Below are 20,981 nucleotides of genomic sequence, written 5' to 3'. Positions count from 1 at the left end.
TGTGTTTGGTCTCTTAATCAGGCCTTGCTGACGAGCTGACATCACTGCAAACGTTTTCACTTATTCTTTGGCAACACTTAAATCCTTGCCAAAGGCCAGGCAGTAAGTCTGAAAGCATTGTTAGCAAGCGGCTGGGGGAGTTGGAGTGTGACTGTCAGCTAGCAATCTATGGTGATGACAGGAGGGAAATCTAGGAGCTGAAACCATTCTAAAGGTCACCCTGTGGGCAGAACAAAAGGCCTCTGACGGAGCTCTGGGACATGGAAGCCCAGGGATGCTGCTATGTGAGCACTCTGGAAATTCATTATCCTCTCCCTGATTGTAAAGACCAATACAGCTCAAACCAGCAACTATCTGCCTTCGCAGTGGTGTAAAATAATCTGGTAAAACAGAAATGCCCCATAATGTACCAATGGCTCAACTTTCTGTGTTTTGCAACATATTCTTCTGTAGTATTTTCTCTTTACCCTACATCCTTTCATTTTCAACCTTGAATTGCTAAATAATAAGAGTTTAAGGTTCTTAGCAATGTACATTTTATGACTAAAATTTTATGAGTATAACATACCGAAGCACTGATAAGCCATTTTTAAAAGGAACACAGATAATGCAGGAATAATCAGAATAGGTCCATGCCTGAATCGAGATCATCTCTTTTTTCTCATTCCAAAACTGGGGAAGATTTGGAAGAAGAAAATGGCTTCCATCTACTGGGTGCCATAATCAGGACCTGGGTACTGGGTCATTTGTAAAACCTGCCGGAAAGATTTGCTATAGTTTATTCTCCAAACTCTCACCTACTGTGTTATTTCTTTTCTTATTCTCCCCCCACCTCCCTACCTCGCTAGATGGGAGACACTTGTTGTGCCATCATTAAGAAGCCCAGGCAGGTCAGGGCAGAATCCTGTAGTGTGGAAGCAAGAGCAGCTGGGATTGTCTGCTTTCCTCCTTATCACCACAGAAAAACAAGGGAACAGGGAACCAATGGACAGCATTGGTGACTACAGTTAATAATTCTGCACTGCATACTTGAAAGTTGCTAAGAGAGTAGATCATAAATGTTCTCACCAAACACACAAGAATGGTAATTATGTGAGGTGATGGATGTGTTAACTCTCCCTATCGTGGTAATCATTATGCAATGCATACGTATATATCGACTCATCACATATTACACCTTAACCTTCACAATATTATATGTCAGTTATATCTCAGTAAAGCTGAGACAAGGGAAAGCTGAAAGCTGAAAAACAAGGGAGCACTCAGTGGAGGTCCTCTGGGTACTAGGAAGGGTCTCTTCGGTAAGACAGAATGGAGCAGAGAAGGTACTCGAGACACCAGGAAACTCACACAGAAGGCACAGTGCACATCTGGTACCCACCAAAGAATGAACTCACTATGGTACACCAGGCTTGCAAACTCAGTCAATACCCAATGATCTACTCACAATTGATTTGCACTGCAGATTATGCGCTTAGGGGCCTGGGAAACAGTCTGCAATTATTCATGTGAGTGAAAACTCTGCGCTGGTTAAGTAGCAGTGAGTATACAGTGACCCGTGACTCACTTGTAATGTGAACTCCTGGGTCTACATATAAGACCCTCAGATAAGAGGAAACAGCCTCAGGATCCAGGGAATAGTGATGTTAAGAACCACCCACTCCAGTCTGGCTTGGCAATACTGGGTAGATGAGCTGGTTTCTGTTGGATGAGAAGTGGGGTAGAGGGGAGAGAGAAAAAGCAGCAGCAACTACGGGGCCTTGTGAAGTTGGAATGTGGCTTAGGTGGTGAGGATGCTGACTGCTCCAATAACTGTGATTCCTGCAAAGAGTTAGCCTCCATTGTCTCTTCAAGTCCAACACTTTCCCACACTTCCATGTGACAGTGAGGGGGTTTCCAGGGGCTACCCAAGAGGTTTTCTCTAGGGGTAAACTTTTCTGTTTAGAAATGGTGTTTGAAAATCACCTGGTTGTGTTACATTAGGCAAATCATGTTTTAAAAAGTAGACCCGCTAAGACACCAAATTAAGGTAAAGATCTTGGAGTTAGTCCACCTGTAAAAAGAAAATGTCCAAATCTTGCCAGGTTGTTGTTGATTTTGAATTGCAGACGTCCCCCTTCCTTTGTGTCACAAGCCACTCATTCCCCTTAATGAAAACAAGAGGGAGTGATTATACCTCCTGGGGCTGTGCCATTTATGCCGTCTGAAAGGCCCTTAAACGAGTGGCACATTATCTCACACATCTGGAGTTTACCAAATTAGCCAATTATGCTGGAGCTCATAAAACGAGGCCTTAAATGTCATTTAACTAGAAAATATTATAATCACCAAGTGGTCTGATTGTAAGATGATACTTGGGGCAGCATCAGCGGTTACAGAAAACAAATCGTGAAGCAAAACACAGTTCAAATACCCCCCAAACGCAACCACATATTTTCTACAGTAATACTTTCTGAAGAATACCATATTTCTGAAGGCACCAGCAATCAACATGTTTCTCATTTGAAACTAAGTTTAATCCGACCTAGTTGTTTCCTAGTTATTTGCCTTGGGCAAACCAACGTGCATGAATTTTTCTCAGAAGAAAACTGAGGAACATGCAGGATGAGAGCCGACGGGAAACCATGAACTTATCAGATATGGATCCGTCTGTAAGGGATGGGACAATAACTGGATTAAGAGTCTTGAGTTATCAGAGGTTTGTGGTGCTGTCTCTGAACTGACAAGATTCAGTTCACTGAGCATATATGGTCTCTCAGAGTTTTTGTACTTTACCTGAAGGAAGAGAGAAAAGCTGCTTTAAATTGCCACGTGATTTTGGGGGTAGGAATACGGAAAGTTGTAGAAGAGTTACTTAAAAATTAGGGGTTTATAGCCACTCATTTCACATTGCCTTCTTTTCATTTAATAAATAACAAAATTTGGTGTTTAGTAAAAGGTGATGTAAGACAATGGAAAAACCATGACATGCTGCTAGTATCTGTGTGACTTTGGGCAAGTTATTTAACTTCTCTGATCTTCAGGCACCTCATACAAAATACAGACATAATGCTGTCTTGTGTTGACAATAGTGCTGTGTTCAATATAAGGTTTGAAAAGTCCCTAGCATCATGTCTGTTACACTGAAGAAACAAATATCAGTTTCACGTCTTTCTTTACCTATGTCACCAGGATTTCTTAAGTTCTGTTTTAATTCTTTTTCCTCTTTATTTCAGGAAGAATGGCCACTAGGAGCTTACAGAAGAGGAAGAGGGAGAGACAGGCAACCCTGGTTTTACATTAGCATAATTTATAATCCTCTCCCCCATCTGTGCACATCTCAATCACTCTCTTTAAAGGAATGACAGGTACAAAAGAGACTAGAAAAGCTTTCAGGAGATACCCTGAAGCAGAAGGAAGTAAGATGTGATGCAGGAACACACGGTAAATGGAGACACCAGCTGCTGTTTGCCAGGAGAATTTATAAAACAAAACTAATTGGTTTTAAAGGTGCCTCATCAGCTAGGCTAACTATGTCTTCCGGGCTCACTATTTCAGTAGATGGACCTATGAGTTTATTTTTGCCAAACCTGAAAAAGAAGAAGAATCATGGTGACGATGGAGGTACTCTCAACAGTGACAAAGTTCTTCCCCGTGAGTTCTTTCGTCTCCATTAGCTAAAACAATGATAGCCTCTTTGGTAAAAGCCAACTAAGTGTGATGATTCCATATAGTAGAAGTTCTTGCCCAGAATTTAGAAGGCCTTTTTTTGGGTAAAGCTGGGTTGAAAAAACCATGTGTTTCATTAAAGTACAATATATCTATGTTTTTAGTTCTTAAAAGAATCTTAGAAATGGTAAAGGGATTTGGACCCATGTATTTGAGCCAATGTCTCTTGGAAACATGAATTCTGGGCAGAGAAATAGGGAGCTTCATCTCTAAGAATGGTGATGAGTATCACTTCACTTTCTCACAGCAGAGAGGAAAATGGGAGATCTGTGCAGACATCAAGTATATTATCAGACTTTAATGTTCTTAAATAACAGAAAAGGAATAGCTTTCAAAACCTTTAACTTGGAGGATATAGGAAAAACGACGAGAGATGAACTGTCTCACCTATGTTAATAGTCAAATTGACTTGTGTTGTATCTCTACAGCCACACACCGAATGGGGCTGTAGGCACCTGAGTGAGAAAAACACCTTTGAAAGCAGAGTGTACTCTAAAAGCTAAAGAAGAAAATCAAAAGGAACTGCTTTCACTAGGAAAAAAAAATCAACACAACATGCATTACAAGGTCTTCTTTTCTTTTTTTAACTTAACTCTATGAAATGTTCTTGCTTGGTATCAAAAATAACAGGCAGCTTTTTCTTTTGTGTTTAACAAATATTCACATCTCTAAGATGAGAGGTCTCTGGCTTTTGGCTAATAACATGCCTAGATCTAAAGGCATTACAGAAAGTATGTCAATTTGCTCTAGAAACAATTATACATACAGTCTAGGAAAAGGCCAATTTTACTATGCAAGGACCACACATGCTGTATGTTTGTTGTATTACTTGATATCAAAGCAGAAACATCAAATTCTTCCTAACACACATGAAATAAAGAGCCTGGCTAAGGAACTCCCACATCTAATTCAGAGATATCGGTTACAGCTTACAGAACTTGGCAATGCTATTACTACTCTTTAACTGGGAAGGGACACTGCTATTGACTATATAATACACTATGATTTGTTTAACTTTATGTATATTTTGGGTAAACTGAGCATGAGTTTGATCCCAACTGTCATAAACGCACGTATATTACCAATGCATAGCACTTAGCTACCACATCACCACAGTAATAATAGCAAGAATTTGCTGCTTCTTTGTCACTAGATCTTCTAAAGATATTTAATCAGGTATCGAGATCTTATCATAACTTCAGAAGGGGTAGTCAATAGCAAGAATTATCATCTCTGTTTCATTTTGCATCATTACGATTTTGATGTGATGACATTTATTCATTTAACATGCACTTACTATCTCTACTCAGTGCTAAACACAGGCACAGGGGATACAAAGCTAAATGAGAAATTGCCCTTAGGGCGAGAGAAAGGAGATAGACAGAAAACAGCCATAATAAATTAGACAGGTGCATGCTATATTTTGTATAGCATATAAAAGTGATTGATAAAGAAAGCGTGTGGTAGAGAAAAGATGGTCAGAGGGGGAGAAATGTGAGGGCACTCTTGAATGAGGAGGGATAGTTTCTTGTGTGGATGAGGGGGTTGGTCCTGCAGGAATAAGATAAAGACTAGCATGCAAAGCTATGAGAATGTGAGCAGGCTGGCTGTTTTTAGAGCAGATCTGTGAATGGGGAACGAGCCTGGAGAAAAGGAGGGCCATACTAGGCTATGCTAGGGCCATACTAGGAAGGGCTCTGTACCATGATAAGTTTAGACTTTATGCTGCAGGGCATATTTTTATATATTAAACAAATACTCCAAAATTAAAATAATTAAAACAGTATAATGCTGGCAGAGAGATAAACTGATGAAACAGAATAAGAAATGGAGAAAGAGAATAGAAAATTTAGATGATGTATACGTGGACGTTTAATACACAAAAAAGTTAGCATTTCCAACGAGGGAGTAACAGATGGATTTTTCAACACGTGGTGTTTGGACAACTGACTAGCCATTTGAAAATAAAATTTAATTCCTATATGCCACACAGCATATTAAAAAAACAATTCTCACACGGATTAATGACTTAAATGTCAAACATACCAGAAGAAAATGTTTATAAACTTGGGGCTAAAATATCCTTTTTTCTAATGTGACAATAGGGTCAGATATCACAAAGAATAAGATAGATATAATCACAAAACCACAATCTTCAAAAATCGCCAAGTTCTGAAAGGTGTAAGACATTGTAGCTCTAAGGCAAATGGCAAGCTGGGGAAAATATTTGCAATCTATGTCATTGTTAAAGAATTAGTACCTATAATATATACGGAGCCCCTACCAATCAATAAAAACTCTAACTTAAGAGAAATGGGCAAGAATATAAATAAGCAATTCATAAAAGAAATGACATTTAATGGTATAAAAGCATGCTCAATCCCAGTTATAATCAAAAGAATGCTTATAGACAATTTATTTTTCACCTATTAGATTCTTTTTTTAAAGTTTACTTATTTATTTTGTGAGAGAGAGAGAGGAAGTGGGAGAGGGGCAGAGAGAGAGAGAGGGAGATATTGAGAGAGAGAGAAGCTCAAGCAGGCTCCACACTGTCAATGCAGAGTCCAACATGGGGCTTGAACCCTCAAACTGTGAGATCATGACCTGAGACGAAATCAAGAGTCGGACGCTGAACTGACTGAGCCACCCAGGCATCTATGTAAAAAAATACTCTTTATCTGATCATCTAGTAGACAGGATAACAAATGTGACACATCAACTTTTGACACAGTTCTGTTTTGATTGAATATTCATAAGCTGCAATGCAAATAAGGAACACATTTGGGCACTATATTCAAGAATCAAAAAAAGAACTATTACATTTAGATAGCTGCTGTTATGAGAACTTGAAAAAAATCTTAATGGCACAAAATAGAAATTGTCTTCCAGTCAGCAAATTGAATATTAATATCATTTTCGTGGTAGTTCTTATGGTATACATATTTAGTTTTCAATTGTATTATCAGGAAAAACTAAAAAAAAAAATGTGGGAAGGCACCCTTTTAAATATTTTCCCTTAATAACACTAGGAAAATGAAACATTAAAAATGAAAAAAACAGGTAGTAATATGTTAAATGTCTATATCAACATGAAGTCCATACATGAAGAACTGTACTTACCCTTCTATTCGGAAAATTGTTCGAAAACTGTCTCCCAAGCTTTTATAACTGTTTGGATCAGTTGCACATCTCTGAATCTGGAACCTAGAAACAAAATCAAACAAAAAATCGAAGTTAAGGAATTGCCAGATGACTTCCCTCATTTTTCAAAGTCTTAGGAAACTCAGCCTTTTCAGGTTAATCTAAAATATTCTGGTTTTTGCTATCGACTTTATTGATTTATTTGCCTCATATAATCCTTACCTTATTTTTGTAGCCTTTAAAATTCTATTTCTCTGTATTTTAATAGAAACTATAGAGTTTTTTTTTCATCTGTTTCTTAGCCAGGCAGATGCACCCTGAGGCATTTATGCCTTTTTCTTTTGTGAAAAGCATACACAGATGTCATAGATTGTTTAATGTATAATTCAGAAATCTGAAGGTGCATATATGAAATAAATAAGTAGCTGTATTTCTTATCTTAATTAGTACCCCTTGATGGGAATTTAATAAAAAGTTTAAATACAGAGCCGCTAATATGGCCTAACTTGGATCCTGATTGTGAATTTGAAATTCATTCTGGCAGACAGGAACCTGTGCTTAGGGGAAGAGAATGAATTTGTATTGTGATACAGTTTACAATCACTAATTCTACTTCATGATGGAGCAGAGTTGGTCTTTACTTTCAGGCTACCTGAACCCTTCATATATGGTCTGTATATAGTTGGTGCTCGATAAAAATGTATTCCATTTTAGAAAGCTAAATTCTGTTTTTTTCTTCTTTTTGGTTATGATCATGCATCTCAGGACTCTAAACTTCAACCTGTGGAAGTTTCCCAGTGTCAGGGTCTTAACTTATTTATTTTGTATGCTACTCTGGGGTTTGTTTTTAAAGAGATTTATGACAAGTACTCTCATTTCTCTATACCCCAGTTCTCCATTTTTGAGTTTCTTTAGTCTGCTCTCACCTGGTGTTTACCTTCCTTGTCCCAATTCTTAGTTAAGGCCTTTCTGCTCTTCCTTCCATAATTTTATCAAAAAATTTTAAAAGAAATTTTCAAAAACACATCTTATATTATCTACTTTGAGATACTTTTCTGAGATTGTTGGATTTATGATTCTACCTCTAAGAATAATGTATTTTATGGCTCTAGGCCACAGGGAATTATGCTGAAAACGGATACATATATCACAGAAAAGAGTTAATATTTCACTTTGATTGAAACAGCTGGGCATAGGAAAGGAATGAGTCTATTATAAGACTGGAAAGTGAGGCTAGATTACATTTGATTTGGAGAGCGGAGAGTTGCTGAATATAATCGTGCGGGAGGGTAGCCATTCTGAGATGGAGGAAGTTGAGTAGTCCAGTAGAGTTCTCCCAGCAGACCACATACAAATAACTACAAAAATATTTACTGCCTGATTGGGTGGATTGGAATGGCAGTATGGAGGGCAGAACAACCATGAAGGCAACAGGATGATCTAAGTGAAGATAATAATGCCAGAATATGAATGGAGGCAACAGAAATGTAAAGAAAGGGGTAAGCTTGTTGAGTAATCCTTTTTCTCTTTAAATAAATGTGTGTGTGTGTGTTTTATGATACATTCAACATGACTCCTTCTTGATCCTCTTCAACACATAAAGCGATATTCTACTATTGCCAAAATTAAACAATGTCCTTAATATTCACGATGGTTTTGTTTGTCAAATTTACACCTCTATTAACGTGATCATTTTTAGAAGGTTAAATTTTTTAATTCTTAATTTTTAAAAAATTTTTTATTTTTGAGAGAGAGAGAGAATGTGTGTGTGAGCAAGGGAGAGAATCTTAAGCAGGCTCCCTGTGAACCCATGACCTTGGGATCACGACCTGAGCCAAAATCAAGAGTAGGACGCTCAACCGACTGAGCCATCCAGGCACCCCAAGAAGGTTCATTTTTAGACAAGAATTATATCTCTAAAATTTGAATTGTATTGAGCTCATCAGAAGCTCGTGGATCAATACAGCCAACTCATTTAAACTATTCTGGGTCTAGAGGTACATTTGGTGTGTGCATAACCACTGATCCAGAATGTTCAGTAAGTGGTTCTGTCTATAATAAAAAACATGATTTGATGGTCATGTAGGTGGACCATGTTTGATATTTCTGGACTACTGCACATAGATGAGATAACTTGGTACTCTGGATACAAATGAATTAAACCTAAACACAAAATAGTACAATAAGAAAAATATATGTACACTCACACAACAAATAACTTTGCATAAAATTTGTTTATACTACAAATACAAATAACATAGAGAGTGATTTCCAAAACACGATGCCGATTCTAGTGTGAAAAAGAATCTCCATCTCTCCATTTGCATATTTGTAACTTACATTCATGGCTGAGTATGAAACATTTTCTTATGTCCTAGTTGGGAAAGCCAAGATTCTTCTCTAACTGTTCTTTAAAGAAAATAATTTAAAATAGTTTTATATATTATAATACTATTACATGTTCATAGATTTTTCTCATACTATCTGTAATAATTTTCATTAAATTCATTTACCTCTATCAAATTCCCTTCTAGATGCTTTTCCCCCCAAATTACCAAGTATTTTTTAAAATAATTGTCATATGAAATAAGATCTACAAGTTTTATAAAAACTCAGGGCATTATCCTCACTGTAAAGGGCATAATAAATAAATGAATGAGAAAAATGACTTATAAGGTGAAGAAAAATATCCACAATGTCAAATAGCACTGCACCAAACTGCCCAGGTGTTCATCAGAGGGAGAAAGTACTGCTTTCTGCAGAGGGCAGGAAGGATTTCAGGAAGGAAAAGGGATTTGAGCTGGTCCTATAGGATTCAGAGGCAAAAAGAGTAAGCATGAGAAAGCATTCCAGGTGGGGAAATGAAACAAAGGCCAATGAGGGAAAGTTGTCCTTTTAAGAGAAGTGAAGGAAGAGATCCCCCACCATGGCAACCTTCCACGTTTCCTTCAGGACAGGTGGTACAGGACTCTGCTGGGGCATTCAGTTGCTCAGGGTGGGTGGCGACCTGAGTGTGTTGGGGGAGGAAATTTATGAGATAAAGTCAAAGCCCAGTATAGACCATTTGACCTCTTCCTGCTCCTCAGCTGAGTACTTCAGTTAACTCTGCATGGCCATCTCACAGTTATGTGACCCCGGTTCTAGAAGGGACTATAAATGAGTCAGCAGAGGGACCAAAGCAAGTGCATACTAATGACCTTAGCCCCTCTTTCACTGCTGGAGTTAGAGACATCAGCTTTGTCTACGATGTCTGTGTGCTTGGGTAACATCGAAGAAGATCTTCTGTCAGCTTACACCAAGATGAATCCAGAGTGTTGCTATTTCATAATTAACTAGTTATCTAACTTTGCTCTAGGAAATCTAGGCACTTTACTTGCTAGCTGTAACTTCTTCCTTTTCATAGAATCTGAATAGATAATATTTCTTCATAGATAATATTTCTAATCTGCCATTCATGCAGTTAATTAGAGTTTTTGAACACTTCGCATGTATTAGTATTCCACTATTTGGGGCATTATACAGAAATAAGACACAATCCTTCCCTTTAGAAGCTTATACTTAGGTGAAGGAGCTGTGCAAACATATGATTACAATATGCAAGTAATAACAGTATTTTGGGATATCCAATGTCAGCAAAGGAGTTTTACTGGCATTGAATAAATACTACTACTCTTTTTGGAGGTGATCTCCTGTCTATAGGTGGACTCTAGCTGACAGAAAATAGCACTATGTAGAGACATTGGAGAGAAGAGGGAAAATGGGAAGGCTATCTTTGGGCTAAATATCTGTGATTAAATTTTCCCCACCCAGTTTAGAACAGGCAACAAGAACAGTTAGTGGAATCTGTAAGGAGTGTTCCACTTAGAAGCTGACTGGTGAGTGACGCTGTGTTAATTACAAACAGGAGTGGTGACATCAAAATAACATTACACGAGAAGGGTCCACAAGGAGTGTTGTAAGGCAGTGCAAAAGGATGAGCAGGTATGGTAAATACGAATTCCTCAGTAAAGCCACCGCCATTCTTTACTATGCTAAAGGAGCTGGAGTCCCATTAAACAGGCAAGCACAGCTGTCTCTTTTGCTGCACATCTCAAATACGGCGTGTCTACACTTTGCAGAGAAAGTGCATGCAGTATTTAGTTCTACTACACATGGCTTATTCGGATCACAGAGTTATCAGTTCTTCTAAGGAATCTGTTTCAAGTTGATACAATTATCGTGCATTTTGGTCAATCATGGAAAACAGCAATTTCCTTCTTCCCCTTTACTGTGTTTCAGCAACTTAAAAGGTTGCTCTCTTGGATTGAAACTTTACGTCAGCATTATTCCAAACTGCATGCTGTTCTAACAAATTCTCTCTATGCCCGGGGAGACAATTTTCCAGTTACATAATACAACTCTTTGTAAAATTACAAAGGCCAAGCCACACTACCCTTGATTGTATTTAGAAGAAAAGGTTGGACCTTTCCATTGTCCTAATAAAAGCAGCTTGGACACATCTGGAATCTCCATCTGAGAAACTTCTCTTATTAGAATGAAAACTTGCTGCCAAACCGGCAAATTGGACAGTGGAGGAACACTTGAGAAGTATTCAGTGCCTAACATCCAGTCAGGATGAAACACACAGAAAGGCATGTGGCGCAAACCCTACGTATGCCTCATTGTCCAGGAGCCAGCAATCCTATCTGCTGTGGTGCCAGGGAGCACAGTACTTCATAGTCCTACAAATGGAGGGAACAGCCCTGTCATCGACCATGCCATAAACATGAAGCGGGTTTCTGTGGTAACCACCAGCGCAAGGAAGGGCGGCTCAACATTCGAAAACAAATGTACAACATATTTTTAAAAGCTGGAGAATGTTCTCACTCACTAAAATATTTATTTTTCTCTAAACTGGAGAACCATTACTGCAGGATTTCCCACTGGCTTAGTTGTGTGCTTAGCCAGTGATACCAAATTTCAAACTAGCCTGTTGTTGATTCTTAGCACAGTGAGAAATGCCAGTTTAGGCACTCGGCTTGTCTGAGCTCTTCTTAAGTTGTGGCCATAAAAAAGATATGTCTGTGAGAAATAAAATGGCTTTGCTCCCTTAAAGGCTGTAGGATCAGATTGTTTGAAAATCTCAAAATCTCAAATCTATGCAGTGCCTTCATCTGCGAATTAATTTTCTTTTTTTTTAATTTTTTTTTTCTTCAACGTTTTTATTTATTTTTGGGACAGAGAGAGACAGAGCATGAACGGGGGAGGGGCAGAGAGAGAGAGAGGGAGACACAGAATCGGAAACAGGCTCCAGGCTCCGAGCCATCAGCCCAGAGCCTGACGCGGGGCTCGAACTCACGGACTGCGAGATCGTGACCTGGCTGAAGTCGGACGCTTAACCGACTGCGCCACCCAGGCGCCCCTGCGAATTAATTTTCTATCTATCATCTTAAAAAAATACTGATGCCTGATGGTATCTATACTGGGGTGTGGAGGCTTCAGGACACACACATACAGACACACGTATAAGTATATATGTACGTGTATATATAATTTATAGTGCATTTATATGAAGGCTGGAAGTTGAGTTGCAAAGAGTCAGACTGGGGCAGATGATGACATTTGTCCTGAAGCTATATTTGCATAGCATACACTCTGCTTTTTAGTTCGATCTTGCGATTATTTGTAGTGCTTTAGGATAGGGAGCTGATGGAGATTTGGGAGGGGGTGGAAGCCATTCCAAGCCATCCCTTTGGTACTGCTATTAATCCCAAGCAAAGCTGTCAGAAGGTCAAGTTTAGCTCTTGCATCATCTCCAGGTGATTTTGCAGTTCAATAGAATTCTTGTGCTCTCTCCTACCTTCCTCCCTTCAACTCCACTCTCAGAAAAGCATTCACACCATTTATCCTTAGTGTAGCTTTGAATGTGAGATGTTGTCTCTCAGATCTTGTCCCTTTAAACAGATTTCAGCTATCCAAGAGGAGGTAGAAAGGTTTGTCTTGTTCCCAGTGGGGATGCAGGGTACCTGCGCCACCAAAGATGGCCCAGGGTGGCACATTTTTCCTGAGTGGAATTAATTGTATGTATGCTACCATTATGCTGTAGGTTACATAAAAATGACAACTTTGTGTCAAAAGTGAGGAAGTTTGGGGAACTGAGCCACAGACCAGGAGCTACCAGTTACAATTTATTGAGTGTAGCCACCAATAAGCAGTGAAAACCAGTGAGGTTTGTAGTTTAATCCTTCTTTGCCTTTCTCCTCAGCAGTATAATGGGGAGAGCAGACATTAGAGGACTCTTTGATTTTGAAGGGACAGTGACACACAGAGTTATACCTGAGTTTGTTAGCCATAAGAAAGAAGACACATTTAATTTTGTTTTGTAAAGCCCCAATTCCATATTTTGTAGAGGTGGGAGACTGCTAATAAAAATTGTACACTGATAATAAGTGGTGATGAATCTAAAGAAACTCGCTGCCAAGATCTTTGCAAATGTGCTATGAACAAAGATTATTAGTAATTACCAGAATGTTACACATGCTTCTTAATAAACAAGAAACCCACTAATGAACCAGAGATTAAAAGACTAAAGGTTTGCAATTACAGAACACATTAAGAGGATAACTGTAGGAAGATTAAATAAAGATTTTAATTCACTGTAATTAGCCTATCTTACAGAAATAAGATGTTTTTCCTATGAAGTATGTTTGCTTTCTCACTGGTTGGTTGAACATGGCCAAAGTCACACCGAACATGCAAAGACATGTCTGAGGCTTTGAAGTATACGTGTACACACCTACCTTACAAACTTTGGGAAAAGGGCCCCAGGAAGCACATCTTTAGAAAAACTGCCACCATGTATATTTGTTTCCTGTACTCTGAAAAATCACCTTCCACTGAGGCTGCCCCAAGAAAAGAAATACCCAGTTTCCACAGAAGGCTAAGCACTGAACTAGAGGGGAATGGGGTCTCTGCATTTGTCATCCCTGCAGAAAGACCACATCAGATGGTGGGGAGATGAGGCTACTGATTTGAGAGACGATTCCATCAGTTTTCTTTAACAAGTGCTGGGGAGAAAAGTTTTCTTTGAACATTTCTCGAAAAAATGTTAGCTATGGGTATTCTGTTTTACTTTAGATTAAATATAACAATAATCCTCATAGCACTGTCTTGGCAATGATGAGCTCAAGAGTCCTTTAATCAGGTCGGAAGGGTGTGGTTTACAGTTCCAAACACAGATTTCTGCCTCAACATTTCCTGAGATCCCCATCTGCATAAGAGACACAGAGATGAATAAGCCACAGATCCTGTCCTCTAGAACAGAACAAACAAGTGGAGGGAGGGCAAGATGTTAGTAGTTAGTTATAAAATAAGGCAGACTACAAGTGTTAAAGATTCTGGGAACTAAGTTCGCCTGCAATTTAAAGCATTGCCTTTGCTTGCTGGGTTCACAACCTAGGCCTGGCATCAATTACCACCCTAAAATAATGCTAACAAATCCACAAGGGTCATGGGTTTGGCTCTGTCTGAGCAGTGACCACCGACCGAAGTTCAAAAGCTGTACCCTTACATATTTGGCTGCTTATCAAATTATTCTAAAAATTCAGGGAAAAGAAAGATATTTTTCCTGAATGTTGCACAGTCATTGCTCTGAGAAAGTCTCCTTAGAAAAGAAATAAAGACAAATGCCTGGTAAAAATTAAGATGTCCTTTGCCTGTTTAAAGTCTGAATGTCTTTAGTAGGTGTAGGTGGGCGGGGCTATGCTTTGGCTTAGTGTTTATGATACTGTAAAGGACACCAATAAATTTCTCTATGTTATTATAAAACAGTTTATAATTTGAAGAAATATGTAACCTGGAGTGCTCAGTCAGCCTCGATAATTACTACAGATAAGGTAACACATCTTGGCAAGGCCACAAAAGCAAGAGAAATCTTCTGTGCCATGTAATTTTGAACATGCTTTTGAACAGAGCCTCAAAAATATTATCTCTCTGAAATATCAGATCAACCCAGATAGCCTGATTATACTTTAAGTAATTTCCTGTGATCCTAGACACATCTAATTGCAGTCTCCTTTCACAAGCCAGGGAGATTTAAAGTCTGATGTTCTGTGACTGTACATTTTTCAATTCACACTTGAATCACACACTTAAATATCCTATAAAGGTTTCATCATTTTGCCAACCACAAGTTTTGTTACAGTAAACATGTACCTATGTGTCCCTGATTAGTGTGATGAAATAGATCTAGTTTTATGCATCTTACACAATTGTAAGACATATGGTCTTCCTAGCATTTAGAATCCGTGCAAAATTTGACATTGTAAAATGGAATCATGATAAGACAGTTGATTCTACCATCTGGCACATGTTCTTCCAGTTGTTTATATTACTTATGGGATAATAACTAAGAACACTGACAATATAATTCTGAAATTTATTTTAATGACAATATGCTGGTTAACAAGTCAGAGACAAATGATCATTAGAGATTACAGCTTAACTCTAATAATGTAAAACCACAAGCAATAAAACAGGCTAATTGACATAGCTGTATAATTAAAATGCTCCAAGCATAAATTGGTCTTAATTAAACAAATGCCTGACTAGCATGACTTTCAGTATTTTGCTTTGTAAAATACATGTCATATTATCAAATTATGCTTATAACATCATAATATAGTGCTGTCACTCTTTGAAGATACATATGTGTGTGTATGCATATATTCAATTAAACTTCACGTTTAGTGTCAACAAATGACCAGACGCACCTACCTACATTTTCCCAAGTGCACTGATGTAGGTTGGCCATTACAGTGGTTAATTAGCATGAAATCAAATCACACTTGGGAAGTGAGGGAAGGATGGATCACAGGTTGGAAAATAACCCATTAACAAGGTAATGAGAGTAGAGAGGGATACATCAGCTTCAGCAATCAAATACTAAAATTACCACAGTCTTGATAAGTATCATTGTTTTTCCATATTCCTCAAATAATTATAGTTTGAAAAAATTAGATTCCTCCCTCCAAAAAAAGTTAGCTATGTTCTTTCTTTCACCAAGCCTCCCCACCTACCTCCTTGGGTCGACAGGTTTTCCTAATGTCCATCAAATAGCACCTACTGCCTGGTGACAGAGGACCACATGACATCATTCTCACCTGTTGAACCTCAGCTCGTTGCTTACGATGAGATGGAAGTTCTTGGTGTCTAGCCACGGTAAAAGATTTCCAGGACAGAGAATTCAAAAGCAGTCAAATCTACCAGAACCCTACTTGTCCTGGGAACTGAGCCACTACACATAAACTTAATTATGCACTAGAGACCATAAGCCAGGGGTCTCAGGGAGGGAGAATGTCAGAGAATATAAAGTCCCTAGAGACCTAATATGCCATTCCATTTTATTTTAACTGATCAAATGTGCCTATTTTATGGTTTATTTAGCACTGATAAGGAAGGATGTCTTTCAATAATGTCAAAGAAAGAACGATTAAGAGAGTGGGTGGTTTCTTTGTATTCATAAGCATAAATGCTTATGCTAGAAAGAAATTTGGGGAATGGAGATAATAAACTTGGCTAGTAAAGAAGAAAACATGCTTATGCTTATCATAGTTGAGGAAAATTTCAAGGGAAGTTTTAACTTTATACCAAGATTGACCTCATATGTTACAAAGATTTGGATCAGTTGTTATTGGTTCCAAATGAGGAAAGAGTTTTCAAAAGCATTTTATAGGTAGATAGGACCCCAGAATGACAAAAAAAGTGGTAATCATACTGCTTACTTGTAAATCACTTTCAACTTTGAGAGCATTTTTATTGCTTTTTTATTTTATTGTTTTTTAAAAATTTTTCTTAATGTTTATTTTTGAGATACAGATAGAAGAGACACAGCGTGAGTGGGGGAGGGACAGAAAAAGAGAAGGAGACACAGAGCCCGAAGCAGGATCCAGACTCCAAGCTGTCAGCACAGAGCCTGACATGGGGCTCGAGGCCACGAACGGTGAGATCACGACCTGAGCAGAAGTCGGATGCCTAACTGACTGAGCCACCCAGGCACCCCGAGAGCATTTTTGTATATGTGATCTCATTTGAGGGTGCTCCTTAGTTTCACGGTTCCTTACATTTGTAGGGTAAAAAATCACTTGAAAAAGGGTAAAAGAAAAAGTATCAGCTTGGAGGTAGAAAGGCACCAGACTAGAGGGAATAGGTTTCCCTGAAATCTCTCACTGGTTTTGAAAATTTTTGTCTCTAGTTCAGAGAATGCCTGGTAAAATTACTTCCCTAAACTCAAGCTTTTTTCATTTGTTAAAAAGGGAATAGTTACTTGCATGCCACCCAACTGACTTTGAGGTTTATCTCTAAAACTATTAAAAACTCAGCGCTGAATGAACTGTTTTAGGGAGAGCCAGAACAGTTTCAGAGATGAACTGATTATGGTAATGTGATTTGATCCCTCATTGTCAGGAGTATAGACTGTGGGTGGAGAGAGATCTCTCATGGGGGAGGTGGGATAGACATCTTTGTGGAAGAATTCAGATGCAGTCTTATTTGAAGAACAAGACATCATGTGATTCCTTTCAGGTCTCTCATTGTAGACAACTCGATTGATATATTCTGGACCAAAAAAAAAAAAAAAAATCTTTCTATACTTATTTAGCATCTATTCTATGAGTTTTTTTCCCCCAAGTGATTAACAGCTTATTGTCTGCCTGGAGAACACTGTCAAGGTCAATATCAACTAACTCTGTAACTTCTCCTACCTCTCTCCACCCAAGCCCCACCCTCTCTCATCTCTCTCTCTAGCTCTCTCTTTTTTGCTCAACTATATTCCATTGAAAATTCCATTATGACATGAACCCATGCTCAAGAGAGCCCCAGTGGAAGGGTGTGGTTTCATAATTACCATCAAATAACATGTTAAAAATAATTAAAAATCACTTAGAGCACTGGCAGCAGAAGAGATGCCTAAATTATTCCCACCCAAGAGCAGGCCTAAGTTGGCCACAGAACTTGTACAGGAAACGGTGTTTTACCAATTAACCAAATATTTAATAAAAGACAACTAATGTTTTTGGCCAAATTACAGGTGGATAGTTTGGCGGGTAACAAAGCACTTCAAGACAGATCCAGTCATTTAATTTCATATAATGATGATTTTATTCCAACTAGCAGCTTTTACATAAATGTAACTGAATTTTAAAACAATTATCTTAAAAAAAAAAACACCCTAGCTCTCTATGAATTAAGATCCAGATTAATTGGGTATCTTGGCTAATGTAGGTTCCTTAAAATGTTAAAGACTAAACACAAGGCATTCATTTCAAATGAGACCCAAGTGAGAAATCTACACTGAACACATTAAGAGTTAAACCTTCTTCAAACTTTTGCTAGGGTTATTGCTTCTCAGCCTTTTGGCTAAGATCAAGTGCAAACTTTTTCTAGGGTGAGTTCTGGTTGTGTCCAATAAAACTTTACTCACTTGCATTTGTTATCATGAATTCTAAGTATGAAGATTAAATTTAAACATTGGGGCTTTTAGCTCTTTTCTCCACAAGTAAAACCTTATCATTGAGTATAGAAGAGCAAAAAGTGTTCTGGAACAGTGAAATTTACAACAAGAATTCAAGCCACCTAACGTTTATTGAGCGCCTGCTCTGTACTGGACACTTACATGTTAAGACTGGTTAACTCAGACACTGACCCTGTCACAGAAGTTTGCATTCTAACAGGAGACAAACCTGTAGCATTAAAACATAAAATGGGTAAGTCTTCCCAGATTTGTCGTATTCTTGCTTGCATCCTTGAATAGCACTTAGGAAACCTCCCGTAGCATGTTCATAGCGCCTGGTGTCAGAGGGGGCCTTCTGAATGGGAATTATCCTTCTGTGCTGTTACACTGGGATCTGCTCAGGCCTTCCAAGGCTTGAGCAGGCCAGTCCCTACACTAATGACCTCACAGTGCATTTCTGGTTCTTTGTTTTCTCTGTATGGTTTTGTTCTGTCCCTTATTGCTATGCGATGAGCAATCATTGCTTGCACATCACTGTGTCTGCCCCTAAGACACTCTTCCTGCTTCCATCTCCTCCACCTCCTTTTCTCTCCTGCATTCCTCCTGTGACCTTTAACTCACCACCTAGGACCAGCAGTGAATGAAGGATGAGATAACCCAGCTTGGTCATGGCTCTTAGTGAGGGCTGCAGGGGTCATACTATGAGTCAAGTTCATGAGCACCAGTGCCTGGCCTTTGTAACATCTATTTTGGCTGTTCAGAGACCATTTTCCATAAGTGGTTTGTTTCTCAGCTCTGTGCCAGAGTTGAGGTTCTGAGATAAGTGGCCTCTGGCTGAGTTTGAACTTTCCCTGAGAATGGGCTGTCCTGAGAGGAGGGAAGGGGGCAGGCAGCCTCCATTTTCCTCTTTCCTAGGCTCAGTGGTCAGGCCCAGTGGAGGAGCTCAGGCAGGTACAGTCTGTCCCACTCATGGGAAGACAGCCTTGCTGCCATGTGCTCCTATCCCTTCAGGATCCTTCTACTCTGTGCATTTAATAGAGAGTCCTGTCACTCCTGGAAGCTGAACAAGAACTAATTTATAACTGATGACAAGGAAGATGAGGATGACACAAAGCACAGCTGATGCCAGCCATAATTATTCCTTCTTCATTCTGTTCCCTTATTTGTTTTGTGGTTTCTGTTTGTTTCTTCCCCCCAAAATGCCCTTTTTTATTTTTTGGTACATTTTCCACTTTTGCATTATGAACTATGTGGTGTCTGTTATTTAGATTCTCATAAATGCATGTTTAGTTTGAAAATTTGAGGAAAATATCCCTTTAAAAAAACCTATATTTTTCAGAATTCTGACCAAATCACTGTGGTTTTCTGTTGGCTCTGATGGTACTGTACTATACCTTTTGGGGGAGAGAAGAGAAAGGACTATAGAAAGGAAAAGAAAGGGAAAGGGAAAGGGAAAGGAAAGGAAAGGAAAGGAAAGGAAAGGAAAGGAAAGGAAAGGAAAGGAAAGGAAAGAAGCAAGGAAGCAAAGAAGACAGAAAGAAAGAGAAAGCACCACTGCAAAGGGTTCTACTTCCCAGTACAAATACTTTTGGAACTGCTAAGCCTACTCTTACTCATGTGTGTTAGGTCAAATTCTGGCAGAAATCACAAGACAGCTGCAATTCCATACTTTGAAATGTCTATTAAAAAAATCTTGATATAATTTATAGAATAGTTGGCAGGTATTCCTGCTTTTTTTGTCATTCCCTTGAATGTAGACAACTTTTGGAATAAAGGAAGGGGAGAAATGAGTATTTTCAATGGTGAAGTCAGTATATTCACAACTTTAAATGTGATGCCAAGAGAACTTTTTGCAAAATGAAGACTGGTTCAAGCGTGTACATATTTTTAGTAATATTACTTGTGTCAGATTCAGTTTCGGCTAACTATCAAGAGAATTACAAAGCTGTACAATGTCTGAACGTTTGTATGACTGAAGACAAAAATTTCCCACAGGTAAACAAATACACAAGTGAAGACATTACACTTTGGGATAGAAATAAGATAAAGACAATTTTCTTAAAAATCTCAAGTTTAAACATTCTAGAAATTTAAAGGTATAAACAGATGACTTTCTTATTATATTGCAATAACTATCCTAAACGAACATGGCTTCGCCAAGGGCTTTGGTTGCTAGGGGCTGCCATGTCTCAAGGTAACTCACATGAGGGAGGAAGTGGTTATTACAGAGACCATGTGTGACAAGGAAGTATAATGAGGTCTCCTGGGAACTGGGACTGGAACAGGGGAATCCATCAGGGACTGTGGCAGAAGCGATAAGCAGTACACTAAAATCTCCTGCTCCTTTTTTCATTGTGTGAAGTTGATTTGGAGAAATGCCTACACAGTCAGATAGTAAGTACATCCCCAGCCCCCAGTACATCCAGGTGTAGATCATGTGACTAGTTCTTTTTTAGTGGAATCTAAGTGAAGCGATGTGTCACTTCCAGATTGAGATTTTTAAATAATGAGTGGGGTTTCTTCATTCTCTCTCCTGTTTCACCTGCAATGTACTTTGCAAGATACATCTTATATCAACACTAGTTACACATAACATCAAATCTGCATCACCTGCAAGAAGCAAGCAGAGGACTCCAAAGCTTTA

The 20,981-nt window shown here is 38.6% G+C and overlaps 1 protein-coding gene across 3 annotated transcripts in view; it reads right to left on the bottom strand.

Moving 5' to 3' along the window:
• SLC25A21 (solute carrier family 25 member 21) overlaps window positions 1-20,981 on the bottom strand; it is a 480,482-nt gene that overhangs the window by 125,546 nt on the left and 333,955 nt on the right. For all 3 annotated transcript variants that reach the window (XM_025919643.2, XM_086709897.1, XM_086709898.1), the window contains exon 3: window positions 6,829-6,912. In XM_025919643.2, coding sequence (XP_025775428.1) covers window positions 6,829-6,912 — 84 coding nt within the window. The remainder of the gene's footprint in view (window positions 1-6,828; window positions 6,913-20,981) is intronic.

This window comes from Puma concolor, chromosome B3, assembly GCF_028749965.1.
Source record: "Puma concolor isolate L17-30 chromosome B3, mPumCon1.1.hap2, whole genome shotgun sequence".
Classification (NCBI taxonomy): domain Eukaryota; kingdom Metazoa; phylum Chordata; class Mammalia; order Carnivora; family Felidae; genus Puma; species Puma concolor.
The sequence above is the reverse complement of the archived record's forward strand: the minus strand, read 5'-3'. Positions and strand labels throughout refer to the sequence as shown.